The sequence below is a fragment of the Odocoileus virginianus genome, chromosome 15 (genome assembly GCF_023699985.2).
Source record: "Odocoileus virginianus isolate 20LAN1187 ecotype Illinois chromosome 15, Ovbor_1.2, whole genome shotgun sequence".
In the NCBI taxonomy this organism is placed as follows: Eukaryota; Metazoa; Chordata; class Mammalia; order Artiodactyla; family Cervidae; genus Odocoileus; species Odocoileus virginianus.
Window position 1 is genome coordinate 14,290,620 of NC_069688.1, and position 21,199 is coordinate 14,311,818.

General features: G+C 37.8%; 1 protein-coding gene across 1 annotated transcript in view; it reads left to right on the plus strand.

Annotated features, from left to right (window-relative positions):
• Positions 1-1,220: 1,220 nt before the first annotated feature.
• The window catches only part of ATAD2 (ATPase family AAA domain containing 2), a 66,190-nt gene continuing 46,211 nt past the window's right edge, over positions 1,221-21,199 (plus strand). The window contains exons 1-6 of the mRNA XM_020879014.2: positions 1,221-1,774; positions 10,282-10,430; positions 18,267-18,316; positions 19,796-19,961; positions 20,323-20,404; positions 20,680-20,767. Coding sequence (XP_020734673.1) covers positions 1,607-1,774; positions 10,282-10,430; positions 18,267-18,316; positions 19,796-19,961; positions 20,323-20,404; positions 20,680-20,767 — 703 coding nt within the window. The 5' untranslated portion in view covers positions 1,221-1,606. The remainder of the gene's footprint in view (positions 1,775-10,281; positions 10,431-18,266; positions 18,317-19,795; positions 19,962-20,322; positions 20,405-20,679; positions 20,768-21,199) is intronic.

Sequence of the window (21,199 nt, forward strand, 5' to 3'; positions counted from 1 at the left end):
TGGTCTGTGTCACTTCATCTGTTGCCTGGATAATCCGGTGTCCTCCTAGGTATAATTGCCAGATGTACCAAAAAATACAGGAGACCCAGTTAAAACTGAGTTTCTTTTAAAAAACAAACAAACAAACAAACAAACATAAGTTTGTCCCCAATATTGCATTCTTAAGGCAGCAGCGAAAGGGATTCTTTCCAAAAGTCCGAATAGGTCACTCCTCTGTTCAAACCCTGTGATGTCTTTTCATCTCACTTATAATAAAAAGCAAAAAAACCTTTGAGGCCTTGCAGGATATGCTTCTAGCAGCATTTTCCTCTTTGATCTCACTGGCCCGCTGTCCCCCCCGCCCCCTTCTGCTTAAATCTCTCTTCTCCCAGATATACATAACCTCCTTTAGACCTCTGCTTAAACTTTATGAAACTCTCTCTAATCGCTATTTAAAATCTCAGCTTCCATTCACCTTCCCTACTTCACATTTCTCTGTTAACACTTACTACCTTGTAACAAACATATCATGTATTTAGTCTTCCTTTCACCAGAATTTAAGTTCCACGAGGGCATTTTTGCTTTTTGTTAACACCTGCATTCCGACTGCTTAGAATACTGCCTGGCACGTAATAGGTGCTCAATAAATATTTAATACACCTCGAGTTAAGGAAACGCAGACGTCCAAATCAATAAATAGCTTTTGTTTCTGTTCTGCTAGGGCTCCGCTCACATTCTGATCATTCAGCATGCTATTATCAAAGTAGTCGTGTAACTGCTTTATTTTCAGATAAGTTATTGTCTTCTGGAATAGTAGCCAACATTTATATATAAGGCATAATAATATCTTAGAACCTTAGGTGTTAAAAATTAGAGTTAATTTACAGATTAGGAGATTTAAGACCAGGCGGGGCGAATCTTTTGCTCAAGATCGCGGGAACGGGTGGCGCTGGGTTACAGAACCTGCTTTTAACTATAATACTCTACCCGCTTGTTTCTAGCTCTCTGTCTCTTAAACTCGTCTGGGTCGTCAGTAAGAGTCCTTAAGAAGCAAAGTCAAAACCTGCCAAAGTCAAGTGCATTCTCCCGCCCCAGTCAAGGACTCCGCATTTTCCATTTGAATCCCGCGTGGCGGGAAGCGGAGGGCGGGTGTCGGGAGGGGCGGGGAGGGGCCACTAGGCCCCGCCAGCCAATCAGAAAGGCCGGGATCCTCCCTTCCCCCCCCCCACCACCACCGCCGGCGTCCACGCGCCAAAATTCCAAACAGAATGTCGCTTCGCTACCCGCAGTGTCCCTCCGCCGAGCTCAGCGAGCCGAAATTATCTAAGAAAAAGGAGTGAACAGTCTCCTGTCACCATTGCCTTGGGTCCCTGATACCGTCGGTGTGGGTCCTGCTCAAATTCGGCCCAAAGCCCTCCGCGCTACGGAAAGGAAAGTTTCGAGCCGGCCGTAGTAGTGGTGGCGGCGTGGGCGGGACTGGTGGCGGAGGGATTCCGGGCGCGCGCGCTGCGACCGGCGGCGCGGCGCGAGTGGCGCCAGAATTCGGAGCGCGGAAGCGCGTGAGCGGTTGTTGTCCGAAGTCTGGTCGATCTCCTGCCGCGGACGGCTGGGCGAGAAGGGAGAGAAGATGGTGGTCCTTCGCAGCAGTCTAGAGCTGCAGAGCCACCCCGCCGCCTCGGCCACGGACTCTCTGGACCTGTCCAGCGAATTCCTCAGTTTGGAGCAGATCGGCCGGAGGCGGCTCCGCTCGGCCGGCGCCGCTGAGCAGTCTGCCGTCACCGCGGCCGCCGCGGGCGTGAGTACGGGCCTGGGGCGGGCCCCTGGGGCCGGGCCTGGGGGGCTGCCCGCTGCCCGGCCGGGCCTTGGGAGATGGGGGTGGGCGGTGGGATCCGAGTGACAGTTGGCTTGGGTTGGGGCAGAGGAGGGGGGATAGGTTGGGAGAAGTATTTGTCAAGGACACGTAAAATGGAAGGCTTCTTAGGATCGGAGCCCGAAGGGGTGTGTGGGTCGGGTGGAGAGAAGGGCTGACTGTTGGGAGGGTGTGTTAACCTGATTTGACTCTAGAGGAAACCGGAGGTCTCAGCAGCCGAAGTGCAGATCGGGGCCCCACCTTGGTTAGCGGCTTGCCCCGCCCCCCACCTCGCACACCTCGGGGACCGATGGCCCAGGCTGCCGCCCTAGGTTCGCAGCGATCGCGAGCCACGCGCGTTTACCGAGCGCTTACTTGTGTGCATAACGAGTGTCTTAGGAGCCGCGAGGGGATAGAAAGATTGTGACTCAGGTTCCCTGACCTGCGTTTACGATCCAGAGAAGTTCGTTACTCCGAACGCAGTGAATAACACCGGGTTGCATAACGTGGAGGGATGGAGAGCGACATTTCATTTACGTCTTCTTCACTTAAGCCTCATAACAGCACCATGAGAATGGATAGTTACGTATCTTACTGATGGAAAAAACGGACTCGAGAAGTGGGAGATCGAAAGTTGGAACTTGGATCTTCCGCTTCCATAGCCCGTTCCCTTTCCCTTATTTTCATGTTAAACAGCTATGAACAAGGTCTGTAGGTTTCCATGGAGCTGGAGCAGTATAGTCTTGAAAGAAGTTCTTCTCCTAGGTCTGATGTACAGATGGGATGTTTGATTGGTAGATTTAATTAAGTCCGAGGGAGAGAGTCCCTCCGCCACCCCTAGCTGCTTGAAAGAGGCACAGATGGAGGAGACCGCGTTCGCAAAATGTTAACAGTAATTGAGGAAGCAACAGTACATAGCAAAGTTAAGGCAGCAGGAAGTAATCTAGTTCTGCTGAAGCGAAGGGTAGTCATAGGGGTAGGAAAAACAGGACGGGAGATAGGGTTAGAACTGGTAAGTCAGACTGAAGCTGAGGCGAGGTGTGTACGGTGGGAGAGAGTGAAAAACACAGGTAAGGGAGAGATCGCGATATGAAATTGTCAAAATCTCTTGTAGAGGCCTCAGCAGAGTTATTTCTTAACCGAGGGGAATGAAAGAGCCCATTCAGTCTCTGACATTGTGATTCTGAATTGAAAAACCAAACAACTTTCTGACTTTCAGGATCTGTTTCCCAGTCACAGGCTGAAGTTGTTAGAGATCTAGGGATGCTGGACACTTCTTCAGTGAACTTGGTCACTTGACTTACTAACCTTTGTTCAGAAGAACTAATTAATTTCAGTAAATATTGAGTGTTTATTATCTTCAGGACAGTGCCAGTTCCTGTGACCATAATGATGTATTGAGTAGTGGTTAAGTAATATAGGCGCTTAAAACAACTGTTAGTTCTTCCTGTGATAAACCATAATGGAAAATAATATGAAAAAGAATGTGTATGTTTATGTATAACTGAGTCACTTTGCTCTGCAAATTAACACAACGCTGTAAATCAACTATACTTCAGCAATTAAGAAGTTAATTTTTTAAAAATGTTCTTTACCAATCAGCTTACCAATATCAGCAGGTTTCTGTACTTTTTGAAAGGGAGTGAAACCCACCACATGGATAAAGAGAATTAAATGTGATCATGCATGTAAGGTGATTACCTGGACACTTGGCTGATACATAGGGCTCAGTTATTGTCAGCTGTTAAGATCTCAGTCAACTTTAATGGGCACTTTTTTTTTCTTTGAAGTTTCTCAGGCTGAAAACCTTAGAGTCATCCTTTACTCTTCTCTCAGTTCATATTAGCAAATTCTGTTGGCTTCACTTTCAGAATATATTCAGAATCTGATGACTTCTCAGCTGCTCTAGTGTTGCCTTGCTGATTCAAGCTGTTATCTCTTGCCTGGATTATTAAAATAGATTTTTTTTTTTTTTTTTTTTTGGTCACATTGAGTGGCTTGTGGCATCTTAGAACCAGGGATTGAAACTAGGCCCTGGCACAGAGTCTTAACCACTGCACCACCAGTGAATTCCCTTGGGTTATTAACATAGATTCTTGACTAGCCTCCCTATTTGCCACCCTTACATATAATGCCCTCCTCCCTTGAAAGTCTGAGTTCTCAGTATAGCTTACAGAGGGATCTTTTTAAAAGTCGTAACAGTTTATCACTCTGCTCAAAAATCCCTATCTAAATAGAATAAAAGTTGAGAAGCAGCCCTATATACATCCTTGCCCCCTTCCCTTTATGATGACATCCTCTTCCATTCTTCCCTTTGAAAAACCCAGTCTATTCCAGCCACTTTGGCCTAGCTGCTCATTGAATCCCAGAGCCTTTGCACTTGCTCTACCTTGGATTGGGAATATTCTTTCCCTGGATATCTGTATCAGATGTTCCTTTACCTTTTACATTTTTTGAAATTAAAAGCAACAACTCAGAACTCAGTGCTTAACATGTTCCAAGAATCTTGCAAATATTAACTCACTCCTCATAACTTTATAAGATAGGCATCCTTGTTTAACAGGGAAGAGGACTGCAGCACAGACTTTAAATAACTTGCTCAGTTCACCTTTATATGAAGAAGTAGAGCTGCGAGTCCCATGTAGAAACTGGATGAAGTAGCCTGTTTGAAGTGTTTGCTAACTACCTTGTCCTAACAACCCTACTGAAAATTGCAAACTGCTCATTGTCAGGCTGCTCTGCTCTGTTGTATGTTCCCTAGCTCTTACCACCTTCTAAATATAGTATAATTTCCTACTTTTAAAATATTCTTTTCTCTCCCCAAATCGGAATGGAACTCCATAGGGATTTGGATTTTGAACTTTTGCTCAGCAGTATATACTCCTAGAACCTCAAGCATATTAGGTGCATAATAAATATTTTGTTGTTGATTGTCTTGCAGTGTCAGTGGTGTGTGGTGTTGGAGCAGTTAGCAGTTAGGCTGGTTATCATAGGGTAGAAAAGATTTTCTCCAGGCTAGGATTTCCAGTAGGGATTATTACACATTTTTGAAACATAGTATTCCTCGGTAGGATAGATTGTAACCAGAGGGTTATTTAGTGAGCATGGGATTGGGTCTTGAGGAAGTTCATGCTGAGGAAGTTCACCAATACAAAAAAATGAAACATACTCTTGTGATTGAAATATTTTCTAATTATAGGACTTTACATTCAATGGATTTGATTTGATTTGATTATAGCTTGCTTTTTACGTCAGTCATGCAATTCAGAAACTTCCTTGGTCCACTCTCACTGTACTTGAGTATTTCTTAGTCTCATTCATGCTTTTACTGACAGAGTATTTCTTGGAGTAGATTTCTTTTTGAAGATAGTTGGATTTTTTTTTCTTCTTTTTTTTCATGAAGATAGTTGGATTTATTCATATTCATTAACTTATAGTTTTCTTCATCTGAGCTTGGAGGTTGACATTCAGGTTCTAAAGATAAAGTTACCTATTAACCACATTTTGCTTTTATGATCTCACTCAACTGGGCTTAAGGATTTTTTTACCCCTGACCTGTATGGGTTCCTGGAAAATATTTTGTTGTTGTTTTAAATCTGTTTTTTTTAATTTTATCTTCTTAAACTATAAGTTTGGATGCCCCTTTCTTTTGGAGTCAGGTTAGCCATTGTCCTTCTGGGCTTTCACAGATCTGAGTCTCTTCAATTCATTAAAGTTAGGATTGTTTCTCATGCTGAAGAGACATTTAAGGATGGGTAGTAGGGTTAGGTTGTGTACATTTTATTCTGTATGTTATTAGGTAAAATAAACACACTGTAGTATGTAGAAGGTACTTGATGGTTGTTGTTTTTTTAATTGTACATTTATTTAGAAGTCTGGAAAGATAACCCAAACTTGACACTGATATATACAACCCATGTGAGATTTTTTAAAACTTGAAGCATATCACAACATAACGGTAAATGCACAACTCAGTGAAGTATCTCGAGGCATGGATAGATTTTGACATGTGGTGAATGTTACTCCCTGGCATTGCCTACTCTGCATTTGAGAGAGTATACTTTTTTTGTGACAATAATAGATAGTCCATTTTTATCAGTTTTAGTCTGGCTCTTGATTTTAGGCTTAGAAGTTGCAACTTTTAGATCGGGGATCTGCTAAGATAGTGTTTAAGATGAGGTATAGACAACAAATCTGGGAGTTTGGAAGACAGTTAAAAGATTATAATACTGATAGCTGCAAGGCATATAGCACTTGCTGTGTGCCAGGTTTCACCTGTAAAGTAACTATGATGCATTTTGTTAAAGAGATTCATGTAATGGCTGGATTACTATTCATTCATCTAAAAAGATTTTTAGAATAATACTTCATGACTTGGGAAAATGATCGTATCACTAGAAAACAGTTACAAAGCATAAATAATATTAGCTCAATTTTAAAATTGTGTGAATGTGTATGCATAGGAAAAGAATGGTTTGTGTATCCAAAGGTTAACCCATTTCTATCTGTGGATAACTGAAATTGAGGGTGATAGTTTTATTGTTGTATATTTCTTAATTTTCCCATTTGTAATGGGCACATATTACTTTTATTTTTATATTGCTTTTATAAAGAACATTTTTGAAAGTTATACTTTTAAATTCCCCAGTGTATGCCCGGGTACAGATGATTCTCAAAACACTTGTTTTGTTTTTTTCTCCATGCTGTTAAGGAGAGCCTTTCTTGATGCTTAGTACTTAGGGACGATGAGCTAAGCCAATTTCTGCAAATCACAGATTCACTTAGACCGCTTAAAGGTTAAGTCTTCTGAGTTTCTCAGGGAATCTTTTTTTCCCAGTATTTAGCACTCCCCTTGCTTTTTTTCTGTGGAAACCTTTTTTTTTTTTTTATTCCCAGGAATATGGTGACATTTACTTTTTTTTTATTGTAATAAAATATAAATAACAAAATTTATCATTTTAGCCATTTTAAGTATATAGTTTTGTAACATTAAGTATAGTAACATTATTCAGTAACCCATCACCATGCTCTTCAGAATTTTTCATCTTCCAAAACAAACTCTGTACTTAGTACTAACCCTCCCTGGAATTCCCTGGTGGTCCAGCGGTTTGAACTCAGCACTTTCACTGCAGTGGCCCAGGTTGAATTCCTGGTCAGAGAACTGAGATCCCACCCAAGTGGACAGAAAATACATGCACACACTCTAACTCTCCATTTTCCCTCTTCTGAGCCCCTGGCAAGGAGCCGCAGAAGAAGAAACCTACAATATTTGTTCTTCTGTGACTCACTTATTTCACTTAGCATAGAGTATTCATTTGTGTTATTTCAATGTGTTAAAATTTCCTTTGTTTTTGACTGTATAATATTTCATTGTGTGTACTAGCTGTTCTTTTTTGTTTTTTTTCCCTATCGTTTTAATCCATTCACTTGTTGATGAACTCTGCTTTCACTGTTTGGCTATTGTGAATATGCTGCTATAGACAGGAGCATTCAGATATCTCTTCAGGCCCCTGCTTTCACTTTTTTGGAGTATTATGCCCAAAAGCAGCATTGCTGGATGATGTGGTAATTCTGTGCTTAGTTTTTTTTGAAGAATTGCCGTATGAGTTTCCACAGTATACACAGGGGTTCCAGTTTCCTCACTTTCTTGCCAATGCTTACTTTGTCTCTCTGTCTCTCTTTTTTTTTTTTTTTTCCTGGTAATAGCCTTCCTAATTAGTGTGATCCCTCATTGAGTTTGATTTCCATTTCCTTATGACTAGTTATGTTGAGCTTCTTTTCATGTGTACATGGGCTGTTTGTGTATATTCCTTGAAGAAATGTCCATTCAAGTCCTTTGCCTGTTTTTAACTTTCTGTTGTTGTGACAGTGCAGAATTTCTTTATGTATTGTGGGTATCAGTCCTCTGTCATTGTCATGATTTGCAGATGCGTTCTCCAGTTCCAGGGGTTTCCGTTTTACTTTATTAATAATGTCCTTCGTAAAAAAGTTTTTTAATTTTGATGAAGTCCAACTTACCTTTTTCTTTTGTTTTCTGTGCTTTTGGTGTCCTAAGAAATTGTTGCCGAATCCAATATCATGAAAGTTTTCCGTATGTTTTCTTCTGAGTATTTAAATTTTTTTAGCTTTATAATCTCTTGCATTTTTAAGCTGCCATCTAAGGTCCTCCCCATCCCCACACCAGTTTAAATAGTTAAAAGGAGATAATTTCTGTCATTTTTTTAAAGTTGACATTAAAAAATAACTCTATTACATCACACTTTTATAAGTAACCCCTGGAATCTAAAAATCATAGTTATTTGATACCTGTCTTGAAACATTAAAAGTTAACAAATAAGCTCTTTTAACAGCCAGAAATTTTACCTTGATTCTTTTCTTTTTTAATTTTTATTTCCCATCCACTTAACCAACAGCATTTTATCTTGATATGTCTTCATGCTTGAAAGTCATTTGTTAATTATCCTTTCACACTTGTAAAAACAAAATTTGGATTTTTTCCACTTTTCCATGACAGAGCTCCAAGAAACAAAATTTTTGTGTATTGAATTATCGTAATTAATACTCAACTGATCAAAACAACAAAAAATATTTTGATTAAAATGATCGAACATAGGAAGTAATTTTTTATTAGGATTTCATGTGGTTGAAGTCTCTCTACCCACCCAGTTAGCTTATATATCTGTGGCTAGATCTTATTTATTGTTGAGGACAGTGTTTTGGCATCTTGTTTAATTGTTTTTGTAAAGGTAAGTGCTGAGAAACATTGTTCATATAAATAAATAGATAGTAATGAAAGGAGTTTTGTTAGCAGTGCCACTCAGTGTTTCTGGCTTATGTGCAGAAAATCACTTGCCAAACATTTTTAATGGTCTCTTAGCTTGATTAGGTCTCCTTTCAATTTTGTTAAAAGCGAAGAATTGGGAATCATCTAACAAAGGAAAGGATTTGTTGCCTAGCATAGTCATTCATTTTCTTAACACCTACATTAGTGTTTTTCTTTGTTTGGCTCTTCAAAGATTTTTAATGCCTTGAAGCAGCCCCTATATAATAGTAGGATTCAGAATGAGTGAGAGATAACGATTTTCTTTTGTAAAATGGGAGAAAGGTAAATTTAAGAGGATGCCTTGTGTTAGGATGTCTTCTTAGATCCATTTTAAGAAAAAGTACATGTGGAAGTTGAGAAACTGAAAATAGATACTGTTAAACAATTTTTTTGGAGTCTTATGTTACACCACATCCATATAAGGTATAGGTATTCATTTTAAAAATAATGCTCTTATCTAAATGTATAGGTGTTCTTTTTTCAAGCATCTTGAAATATGGGCACATTGATAAAAGTGCATATCATTTAATATCTTATGAAGAACTTAATTTTTTTTAACTTGTCCTCTCATGCCTTTAAGAGCATGTCAGTTTGTTACACAGGTCCTTATGATATAAATATTCTTACTTGTGAGCCAGTCATATTCTTCCTGAAACAAAATTAAATGACAAAATATCCTAATAAAACATAATGAAATGACCAGGTAAAGCCAGCCTAAGAAGCATCGGGGGAATGATGTTTCATTTTAAAAAAAATGCCTGTTTTTCTAAAATTATAAATTTTTAGAGTAGTAAAGTTTAGGATTATAGAGTTGTTAGGTACATTTGCTTCTCTTCTAATGTGAAAACACCTGTATGTGATTTCTAAGAGGCGTGTATGAAATCTTGAACACTTTATGACAGAACTTCTGTAGCTTATAAAGCCAACCCACTAACTTAGAGAGTATTGAGCAAAAACAAAGTTACGTGGAGCTCTATGGTTTTTACAAGAAATTAGCGTATTTAATGGAGAAGGAAATGGCAGCCCACTCCAGTATTCTTGTCTGGAGAACCTCATGGATAGTGGAGCCTGGAGGGTCCATGGGGTCATAAAGAGTCAGACACGACTTAATAATAACTGAACAACCAACATATGTAAACAGTCTTTAATTCATTTTTACATTATCTGACTGAAACTGTGTGAGATAGCAATGACTCCTTTTTGTCATTGAAGCCAAAATTGCAGTTCTGATTGTCTGGTTATTTTAAAGTTGCCGCCAGTGGTTCCATGGTTTGTGAGTGTATCTTTCTAATTTCTGTAGCCTTAAAAAGGAGGCGTACTTACTGTTATGAACTATTACAACTTTGTATCAGCGGTAGAAAATTTCACTCTGGACCACTTGTTATGAAGTAGAACTATAAACCATTAATAAATCTTATATTAGCCACCATGTAGACATCACTCATACTTGTTTATCATAAAATGATTATTCTAGATATTAACTATTTTAGTTTTCTTGCAGAGATGCAAAAGTAGTACTGTACCAAAAGCAGTTGTTACAAACTTTTTAATCAGAGAGAAGTCTTAGGAGTTTAACTGGAATATTTGACTGAAGAAAAACTTAAATGGCTTTTTAAATTTTTTTTTGAAGGATGGGTCTACAGTTAAGGAAGTTGAAACCTACCACCAGACACGTACTTTAAGGTCCTTGAGAAAAAATGCACAGAATTCTTCAGATTCTAGTTTTGATAAGAATACGGTGATAACGGAGAAACATGCTAATGGCAGACATTTTACAAGGTAATATAAGATGCTTGAATGTTAATTCAAAATAGTTTTAAAGTATTAATTTAGGATTTACATTTAATTTTTAAGTGTGTTCTTAACTGATCAAGAGTTCAAGGTATAAAATGAAGTTTATTTGAAATGAAATTGTACTAAATGAATATTATTGAATTAAAAATTTAATATGTACTAGGTTTGTTATTTTCTTATTCAAAGGCAGTATCTATTATGTGTGTGAATGCAGCTGACAAGGTTGGTTGATACGGGATCAGTTCTGGGTACTTGAGTAATCTAAAGAGACTTTATGACTGTAACTTGCTTATGACATATGCTTCTGCTTCAGAGCCTATGCTTTGCATGCTAAGTTGCTTCAGTCACATCCGACTCTTTATGATCCTTTGGACTATAGCCCACCAGGCTCTTCTGTCCATGGGATTCTCCAAATAAGAATACTGGAGTGGGTTGCCATGCCCTCCTCCAAGGGATCTTCCCAACCCAGGGATTACACCTGATCTCTTTCAACTCCTGCATTGGCAGGCAGGTTCTTTACCGCTAGCGCCACCTGGGAAGCATGTATAAAAAGCTTTTATTCAAGATAGTATTTGTATTTCTGATTGCTACCAAGTTTTTTCATCAATTGAAAGTCATTTATGAATATCTCTGTTGGTATGCTTCTAAAACTGTCTTCACAAAGGAGGCAGAACATGTTTTTTCTTTGTTTTTGGTTTTTGATTTGTTCTGTGGGACTAGGTGGCTTTATACATATTTAAATTTCATTTCTCAAGAACCCTGAGGTAGATAGCATGAATCCCATTTTATTTATTTATTTATTTTTTCATTTATTTTTATTAGTTGGAGGCTAATTATTTTTACAATGAATCCCATTTTAATAGTCAAGGAATTAGTTTCAATGAATTAGGAAGTATGTATTTCATGGAGCTTGGGTTTACTTGGACCAGGGAAAATTTAAATCTAACTTTAATTAGCTCAGAACCTTCACTTTTCTCCCCATTTTGGTGGGCTTAATACAAATGGGGGGGTGCCAATTAGAGTAAAATTTGTTTTGATGAAATAATTATTTTTACATTAATTCTTCTCATAAAGAATGTAAGCCTGCTTACTCTCAAGTAGAATTTTTTTATTCTTATATTGTGTAACAGATTCTCCAGATAAGTGAGGTTGTGCCCTTTTAAGTTTGTTTCTTTGTTACTGTTATTTTTTTAATTATTTACTTGATCTATTATTATATATATTTAAATCTGCCGCTTATTTCATCTACTGTTCATGGAATTGAAGAAAGAAATGGTAACCCACTCCAGTATTCTTGCCTGGAAAATTCCATGGACAGAAGAGCCTGGTGGCCTACAGTCCATGGGGTCACAGAGAGTTGGACATGACTGAGCACATTCATGGAACACCTACTACTATATTTCATGAAATCCAAGGTAGCAACAATTGAAACATGCAACATTATTTTATGAGATAGTAAGAAAGGAAAAAACACTGAAAATTAAAACTATGACGTGCCATCAGTTATAATATACATCCCAGTTTTGGGGATGTTAAAATGGGGGGAGTTTTACAATTTTTAGAATCAGTGAAACACAATTTAAGTTATCCCATTATTTCTAAAACTTGTCTTCTTAGAGTAAAGTTGGGAAGGGAGGGTCCATAAATTCTCAATGAGAATTTAAAGATTTCTTTCATGATCTGAAGAACAAAAAAAGTTCTAAATCATCCAACTTGCTGCCTTTTAGATAACAGCCATAAAATTTCAGGCCCTACATTTATGTTTACAGTTGGCACCAAGTAGTGCTGCTTTAGTTATCTCAGGGTCATGAGATAAGAACCCAGTCTGATCTTGATACATAAACGATGCATCTGCTTCCAAGAGAAAGCTATGTGATGTGATCGTAACATGCTGTTCAGATGAAGGTTTGGAGCCCTTTGGATAATAGAAGGGGATGAATTGAGTCATCCAGATACACAACAAGCATGATAGGTAACGTGCTCAACTCAAGAGAAACCCATAGCAATCTGAATTACATTCACACAGCAAATAGAATTTGTGTCAGGAAACCTCCAGTGTATTCTGTTAATATTTTTGTCAATGGTTGCTTTTATAGCTTTATTTGTATAAAACTTAAATGAATTTATATCTAGTTGGCTTGTACATAATCATAAAAAATTTAATATAGGAAATCCTCAAAATCGTTATAAGGCTCTGTATGTTACTCAGGTTTGTGAAACATTGTGCTCAGTATTAAAGGAATGTATTAAAATAAATGCTGTTTTAATTTTGATTTAAAGATGAGTGGCTTGGTATTTTTAAATTAGAATCTTCCTCAAATATATTGAATTCCTGTCTTTTTATTATTTTAAAATAACCATTAAAATGTAATTTACATACCATAAAATCCATGATTTTTAAGTGTAATTCAGTGGTTTTAGAATATTTAGTGGTATTGTGCAAGTGTTGCTGCTGTTTAATTTCAAGTCATTTTCTTCACCCTAAAAAGAAACCCAGTGCCCGTTATCCCTCCATCCCCAGCCCCTTGGGAACTGCAGATCTACTTTTTATCTCTATTTAGACTTCTAAATCTACTTTCTATCTATTTGCCTATTTTGGGCATTTTATACAAGCAGAATCATACAATGACCTTTTGTGTCTGGCTTCTTTTACTTGATACAGTGTTTTGAAGGTTTATCTATATTGTAGTGTCTATCAGCACTTCATTTTATTGTCAAATAAGATTTCGTTATATGAAATTCTGTTTACTTATTGGTTGATGAACATCTGAATTATTTACCCTTTTGGGTTATTGTGAATGATATGAACACTGGTGTACAGATATTTGTGTGGACATAGAGTTTTGGTTTTTGGGTATATGCCTTGAAGTGAACTGTTGGCTTGAATGGTCTCTGTTTTGATGTTGAACTGCCAAACTGTTGTCCATAGCAGCTGTACCATTTTATATTCTCACCAGCACTGTATGAGGATCTCACTTTGTCTACATCCTCACTAACAACTTGTCATAGTTTGTCTCTTTGATTTTAGCCATTTTAGTGGGTATGAAGTATCTTGTGGTTCTGATTTGCACGTCCTTGATGGTTAATAATGTTGAATAATTTTTCTTGTGCTTGTTGGCTGGCTGTTTATGTGTCTCCTGTGGAGAATAATTCCTGTCTTTAAAAGAACTCCCTGTATTCCGATCATTATTACAAAGGCTATAATTTATATAGATAACATCAGGATCTGTTTGTACAAGACTTACATAAAGTGGCCTATAGTATTTTTGAATTCTGCTTTATCTAGTTTTCCTATTTCTTACCAGGATGACTGTTTGCTATTGCCAGTTTGCCTGATTATAGTAATTTTTTTACTTTCTGTGTGTTTTTACCCACTACTCCTTTGTTTTCAGTCTATTTGGAACCAAAGACCAGGGAACCAAGGTTAGAATAATACAGAAAGATTTGAGTAACTATGGCTTGAGGGAAGACTATATATTTGTTTGGTCCTAAACTTCTTAACTAGGGTCCACTAATAGTGTTTTTTCAGGCAGCATATGAAAACTCTGAAATAATGTTTAAACTTACATGTCTGAATGCAGTTTTCTAGGGAGAAAGGACCCATAGCTTTCGTCATATTCTCAGGAGTTGCCACCTGTTTTTGTAAATAGTTTCATTGGAACACAGCCATGCCCATTCATTCTGTCTAGGGCTGCATTCCTACTTCAGTATTAGAGTTGTATGAGTAGTTAGGACAGAAACTGTACAGCTAACAAGCCAAAAATATTTATTATCTAACTGTGTAAAAAAAGGTATAATACCCCTGCAAGTAGGAAATTACTTCCCTTCCCCTACAGACAAAAAAAGAAAAAAGACACTGCTTTAGTCTTTGTATCCCTAGCATCTAGTAGGGGGCCTTGTTTGTAGAAGTGTAGACCTACATGATATGGAGAGAGAGGCTCTTCTATGAGGAAAGTACATGAACTTGACAACAAACAAGCCCTTGATCTGCAAATGGATTGCTGAAAAGTGTTTCTTTTTGTTCTTCATTCTTAACAAGTGTTCCAAAAGAGTTAAGGAAGTGTAATGATGACTTACATTGTTATGAAGATATGCATGAGTTAGCCAGCTAGATGGTTTAGAATAAGATGGGGCTAGATGGTTTAGAATAAGATGGTTTCGTTTTAAAGTGTCACATTTGAAATTCCATGGGTATAACCAGCCCACTTGCAAATAGCTTGATTTATAGGTTGATTAATGAAAGTGAAAGTTGCACTGTCCCATCTGACTTCGTGCAACCCCTGGACTATATAGTCCATAGAATTCTCCAGGCCAGAATACTAGAGTGGGTAGCCTTTCCCTTCTCCAGGGGATCTTCCTGATCCAGGAAATGAACCAGCGTCTCCTGCCTTACAGGCGGATTCTTTACCAACTGATCTGTCAGGGAATATATAGCCTATCAGGTATGGAAAATTAAATCCCTAAAAGTAAGTGAATGAGACATACTGCTTTGTTTGCTTCAGTGGGTTTAGGGGAAAATGAGAGGAAGATGCTTTTTTAAAAAGCCTTTGAAAGATGTTCTTTTCAATCCAGCAGATTCTGTATGTCAGTTTGTAGATGGGATATCTGATTCACAAATGTTACTGTTTCTACCTGTGAATGATAATGCATGTCGTGTGATGACTGTAGCCACCACATGTTCTTAGAGGGAAATTAGCATGTCACTAATTTCTGTGATGTGTTCATAGGTCCTCAAGGATGTGGGACTACTATATTCTTATATAAAACAACTTGTCTTCTCTTTGCCCACTACTCAGTTCAGTTATACCTAAATACTTGGATAAGGATTTCATTTCTTTTTTTTTTTTTTTTTTCTTCCATTTATTTTTATTTGTTGGAGGCTAATTACTTTACAACATTGCAGTGGTTTTTGTTATACATTGAAATGAATTAGCCATGGATTTACATGCATTCCCCATCCCGGTCCCCCCTCCCACCTCCCTCTCCACCCCGTCCCTCTGGGTCTTCCCAGTGCACCAGGCCCGAGCACTTGTCTCATGCATCCAACCTGGGCTGGTGATCTGTTTCACCCTAGATATACATGTTTCGATGCTGTTCTCTTGAAACATCCTGCCCTCGCCTTCTCCCACAGAGTCCACAAGTCTGTTCTATACATCTGAGTCTCTTTTTCTTTTTTTTGCATATAAGGTTATCGTTACCATCTTTCTAAATTCCATATATATGTGTTAGTATACTGTAATGGTCTTTATCTTTCTGGCTTACTTCGCTCTGTATAATGGGCTCCAGTTTCACCCATCTCATTAGAACTGATTCAAATGAATTCTTTTTGATGGCTGAGTAATATTCCATGGTGTATATGTAGCACATCTTCCTCATCCATTCGTCTGCTGATGGGCATCTAGATTGCTTCCATGACCTGGCTATTATAAACAGTGCTGCGATGAACATTGGGGTGCACGTGTCTCTTTCGGATCTGGTTTCCTCAGTGTGTATGCCTAGAAGTGGTATTGCTGGGTCATATGGCAGATCTATTTCCAGCTTTTTAAGGAATCTCCACACTGTTTTCCATAGTGGCTGTACTAATTTGCATTCCCACCAACAGTGTAAGAGGGTTCCCTTTTCTCCACACCCTCTCCAGCATTTATTGCTTGTAGACTTTTGGATAGCAGCCATCCTGACTGGTGTATAATGGTACCTCATTGTGGTTTTGATTTGCATTTCTCTGATAATGAGTGATGTTGAGCATCTTTTCATGTGTTTTTTTGCCATCCGTATGTCTTCCTTGGAGAAATGTCTGTTTAGTTCTTTGGCCCATTTTTTGATTGGGTCATTTATTTTTCTGGAGTTGAGCTGGAGGAGTTGCTTGTATATTTTTGAGATTAATCCTTTGTCTGTTGCTTTGTTTGCTATTATTTTCTCCCAATCTGAGGGCTGTCTTTTCACCCTGCTTATAGTATCTTTTGTTGTGCAAAAGCTTTTCAGTTTCATTAGGTCCCATTTGTTTATTTTTGCTTTTGTTTCTAAAATTCTGGGATGTGGGTCATAGAGGATCCTGCTGTGATTTATGTCGGAGAGTGTTTTGCCTATGTTCTCCTCTAGGAGTTTTATAGTTTCTGGTCTTACATTTAGATCTTTAATCCATTTTGAGTTTATTTTTGTGTATGGTGTTAGAAAGTGTTCTAGTTTCATTCTTTTACAGGTGGATGACCAGTTTTCCCAGCACCACTTGTTAAAGAGGTTGTCTTTTTTCCATTGTATATCCTTGCCTCCTTTGTCGAAGATAAGGTGACCATAGGTTCGTGGATTTATCTCTAAGGATTTCATTTCATGTTTTAAGTAAGATACTATGATTTGATTAATTCTGTTTAGCTAAGACTTAATGCATACAGTTGACCCTCTGTGTCCACTGATTCTGCATGTGCAGTTTCAGTCAACCGTGGATCAAAAATATTTTCCAACCGAAAATTCCAGAAAGTTCCAAAAAGCAAAACTTGAATTTACCACTCACTAACAACACTTTGTTCTGATCCACACAAAGGCTTTCATGTGGTCAGTAAAGCAGAAGGAGATGCTTTTCTGGAACTCTCTTGTTTTTTCTGTGAGCCAGTGGGTGTTGGCAATTTGATCTCTGGTTCCTTTGCCGTTTCTAAATCCGGCTTGAACATCTGGAAGTTCTCGGTTCATGTACTGTTGAAGCCTCGCTTGGAGAATTTTGAGCATTACTTTGCTAGTGTGTGAGATGATTTCAATTGTGCAGTAGTTTGAACATTCTTTGGCATTGGCTTTCTTTGGGATTTGAATGAAAACTGACCTTTTCCAGTCCTGTGGTCACTGCTGAGTTTTCTAAATTTGCTGGCATATTGAGTGCAGCACTTTCACAGCATCATCTTTCAGGATTTGGAATAGCTCAACTGGAATTCCATTACCTCCACTAGCTTTGTTCATAGTGATGCTTCCTAAGGCCCGCTTGACTTTGCATTCTAGGATGTCTGGCTCTAGGTGAGTGATCACACTATCATGGTTATCTGGGTCATTGGAATCTTTTGTATAGTTCCTCTGTATTGTTGCCACCTCTTCTTAATATTTTCTGCTTCTGTTAGGTCCATACCATTTCTGTCCTTTATTGTGCCCATCTTTGGATGAAATGTTCCCTTGATCTCTCTAGTCCCTTGGACTGCAAGGAGATCAAACCAGTCAATCCTAAAGGAAATCAGTGCTGAATATTCATTGGAAGGACTGATGTTGAAGCTCCAATACTTTGGCTACCTGATGGGAAGAACTGACTACTTGAAAAAGACCCTGATGCTGGGAAAGATTGAAGGCAGGAGGAGAAGGGGATGACAGAGGATGAGATGGTTGGATGGCATCACTGACTCAATGGACATGAGTTTGAGCAGGCTCCAGGAGTTGGTGATAGACAGGGAAGCCTGGTGTGCTGCAGTCCATGGGGTTGCAAAGAGTTGGACATGACTGAGCGACTGAACTGAACAACTGTTTATGTAGCATTTACATTGTATTAGGTATTACAAGTAATTTAGAGATGACAGAGTATACAAGAGGATAGACATGGGTTATATGCAAATTATAAGAGATTTAAGCATCATTGGATTTTGGTATCCACGGGGGACCCTAGAACCAATCCCTTCCTCACACTGAGGGACAACTGTATGTCATTGAATTTCACAACAGGGTTCTTAGCCTTTGTTTAGCCATAAGTTATATTAACATATTTTTCCATTGTCCTAGTTCATAATATTATGAAATACAGGATTTAAAATTATGTCAATTATCTTGAGTTATTTAATATATTTTTTAATATAGGCAGTTGGCCAGACAGCAGGCTGATAAAAAAAAAGAAGAGTGCAAAGAAGGTAAGTAATGTTAAAGGCATTTAAAGTTTCTTAAACATTCAGTTTTTGTTTACAGGCATACTGAGGTACATACAATAAACTGTCCATATTTAAAGTATACAATTTGTTTGGTTTTGATGCAAGTGTGTGCTGTCAAACCATCACCATGAAAAGGTAGTAAAGATAACCACTTCCCAGAATTTCCTCAAGCCCCTTTATAATTACTGCTGGCTTCCCCAGCTCCTCTCCATGCCCTCTATGCTCCAGGGTTCCTAAGTGGCCACCAGTCTGCTTTCTGCCACTGTAGAGTAGTTGGTATTTTCTAGAGTTTTATATCAGTGGGATTATACAATATGTGTTCTTTTTGTCTGGCTTCTTTTACTCAGCATAATTTCTTTGAGAATCATCCACAGAGTTGCTTTCTGTTGCTCAGTAATATTTCATTATATGGATATACCACAGTTTTTTCCTTAGCTTTATTTTAATATAATTGATATGTATATAACAGTGTGTTAATCTAAGGAGTACAAGAAATGTTGGTTCGATCCTCATATATTACAAAATGATTATTGTCATGGTTTTAGCTAACACCTGCATCATGTCACATAATTACCATTTCTCTTACTGCTGAGAACATTCAAGCTGCACTCTCTTAGCAACTTTAAGTATCCAGTACAGTATTGTCAGCTGTATGTTAGAGCTCCAGAACTTCCTCATTTTTGGCTGGAAATTTGTATTCTTTGACCAACAATCTTCCTCTTTCTCTTAATCCCCACCCAGTCCTTTGTAACCATTATTCTAGTCTCTGTTCCTAGATCACACATATAAGTGATGTCATTTAGTATTTGTCTTTTTCTGACTTACTTCATTTAGCATAATGCCCTCAAGGTCCATCCGTGTTACTGCCGATGCCAGGATGTCCTGTTTCTTATGACTGAACACTGTTCTGTTGTGTGTATATTCCACATGTTCTGTGGGGGATTTTGGTTTGTTTTTTGGGTTTGTTTTTGTGGGGACAGTGACATGCCACGCAGCTTGGGAAATCTTAGCTCCCTAGCCAAGGCCCGGGGATTGAACCCAGACCCTTGCCATAGAAGTGTGGAGTAACAACCACTGGACCACCAGGAGATTCCCAGCTCCACATATTCTTTATCCACTCACCTCCTGGTGGACACTTAGGTTGTTGCTCACAATTAGTTTGTCTGTCATTTGATAGACGTTTGTTTTGGGTTGTTTCCATTTGGGGGGTTGTCACACAACTGCTTGGAACACTGTATACAAGCCTTTGTATTATTTATAGATGTACGTTTTCTCTTGAGAGTGGCATGATTGGACTTATGGCAGGTGTATGTTGCTTATTTTTACACAAGATGGGTAAGTGCAAGAAACTAAAACTTTGTTACATGGAAGTGTAGCTCTTCAGTTGTTGACTTTAGAATTGTTTTATAAATGCTGTTATTTCAAATCTTTCTGTTTACTTTTATGTACACATCTGTGAAGACAAAGCAATTGCAGTTACTCGGTCATTGAGAACTAGAAACATAGTTCAAAAAACAGAACACTTGCATGAAGAGAACGGTGATGTTGAAGTTCGCCGGAGTTGTAGGATCAGAAGCCGCTATGGTAGTGTGAACCAGTCTGTACTGTTTGACAAACTTATAACAAAGTAAGTAAACATCACTTAGATCAAGATGATTTAGCTGACAAAAATTTTTGAGTTGGGGACTAAATTTTGACTAGCATGAATATTAAATGCATTCCGTTTATGTAAAGTAGAAAGTGATCATTAGAGGACTTTGTAATAATTCTGTATGTGCATTTAACTATATTTGTATTTAAATTCTTATAAAGAATAGCTAAAATTTTTATAGTAGTAAATCAGTGCTTCTTGTAAAGATATTTAAAATGCCAGCAGTTGAAGAATACAATGGAAGAAAAATTAAGTTATTAAAAATATACTACTCTTTAAAATATATATATACTACTCTTTTACAATTTTAGCTTATGTTTGTATCATTTTTTTTAAGCACTGCTGAAGCTGTGCTTCAAAAAATGGATGATATGAAGAAGCAGCGTAGACGGCGAATGAGAAAATTTGAAGACTTGGAGGTATTTAATGAAACAGAAGAAGTAAATATATTCTCCCATTAAGGGGATGATTTCATAATCTCCAGTTTAACCTTTTTTCTGTAGCCCCTATCCTTTTTTTTTGGTTAAATTATTCATTTTATTCAGCAATTATTTTATCAGTCACTAGAGTTATTACTGGAGTTGTAAGAGTTTATAACTGGAAATATCTTCATTATTTAAGTAAGATTGAAAGGTCCTACTGTATTTACTTTAAACATACTAAACAATAATGGATTTTATTTAAACATTTTTAGGGGAATCTTAACATGTACACAAGAGGTAAACAAAAAGATATTCAAAGAACTGATGAAGAAACAACTGACAATCAAGAAGGCAGTGGCGGTTAGTCTTTTCTCTTGTCTGTCTTCTGGGTTTGAATTTCAGTGCATTTTATTTAGTAGGATATAGTCTTTTTATTCAGAAGCTATAACATGCATGACAAATTTGTGACAAATAAGGGAGTTGGTCATAGTGTCAGAGAAAAAAGTGGAAGTAAGGGAGATAAAAGGATAATGTGTATTGTTGGGATATATTTGAAATAAACAACCCTAAAACAGATGAAACTGGTTTGCTTGTATAATAATATATCTACAGATAACATATGTCTACCTGTTTTAGTTAAAAACTGATTAAAGTTAAGTTTTACTATTCTGCCATTAAATGCTCTTTCGCTGATCTATACCCTCATGCCAGGTTTTACTGTTCTCTTTAGGACTTATTGCTGCAATTTCTTAGAAGTTTTCTTGAATGAAAATTTGTTTTCTGAAATGTTTT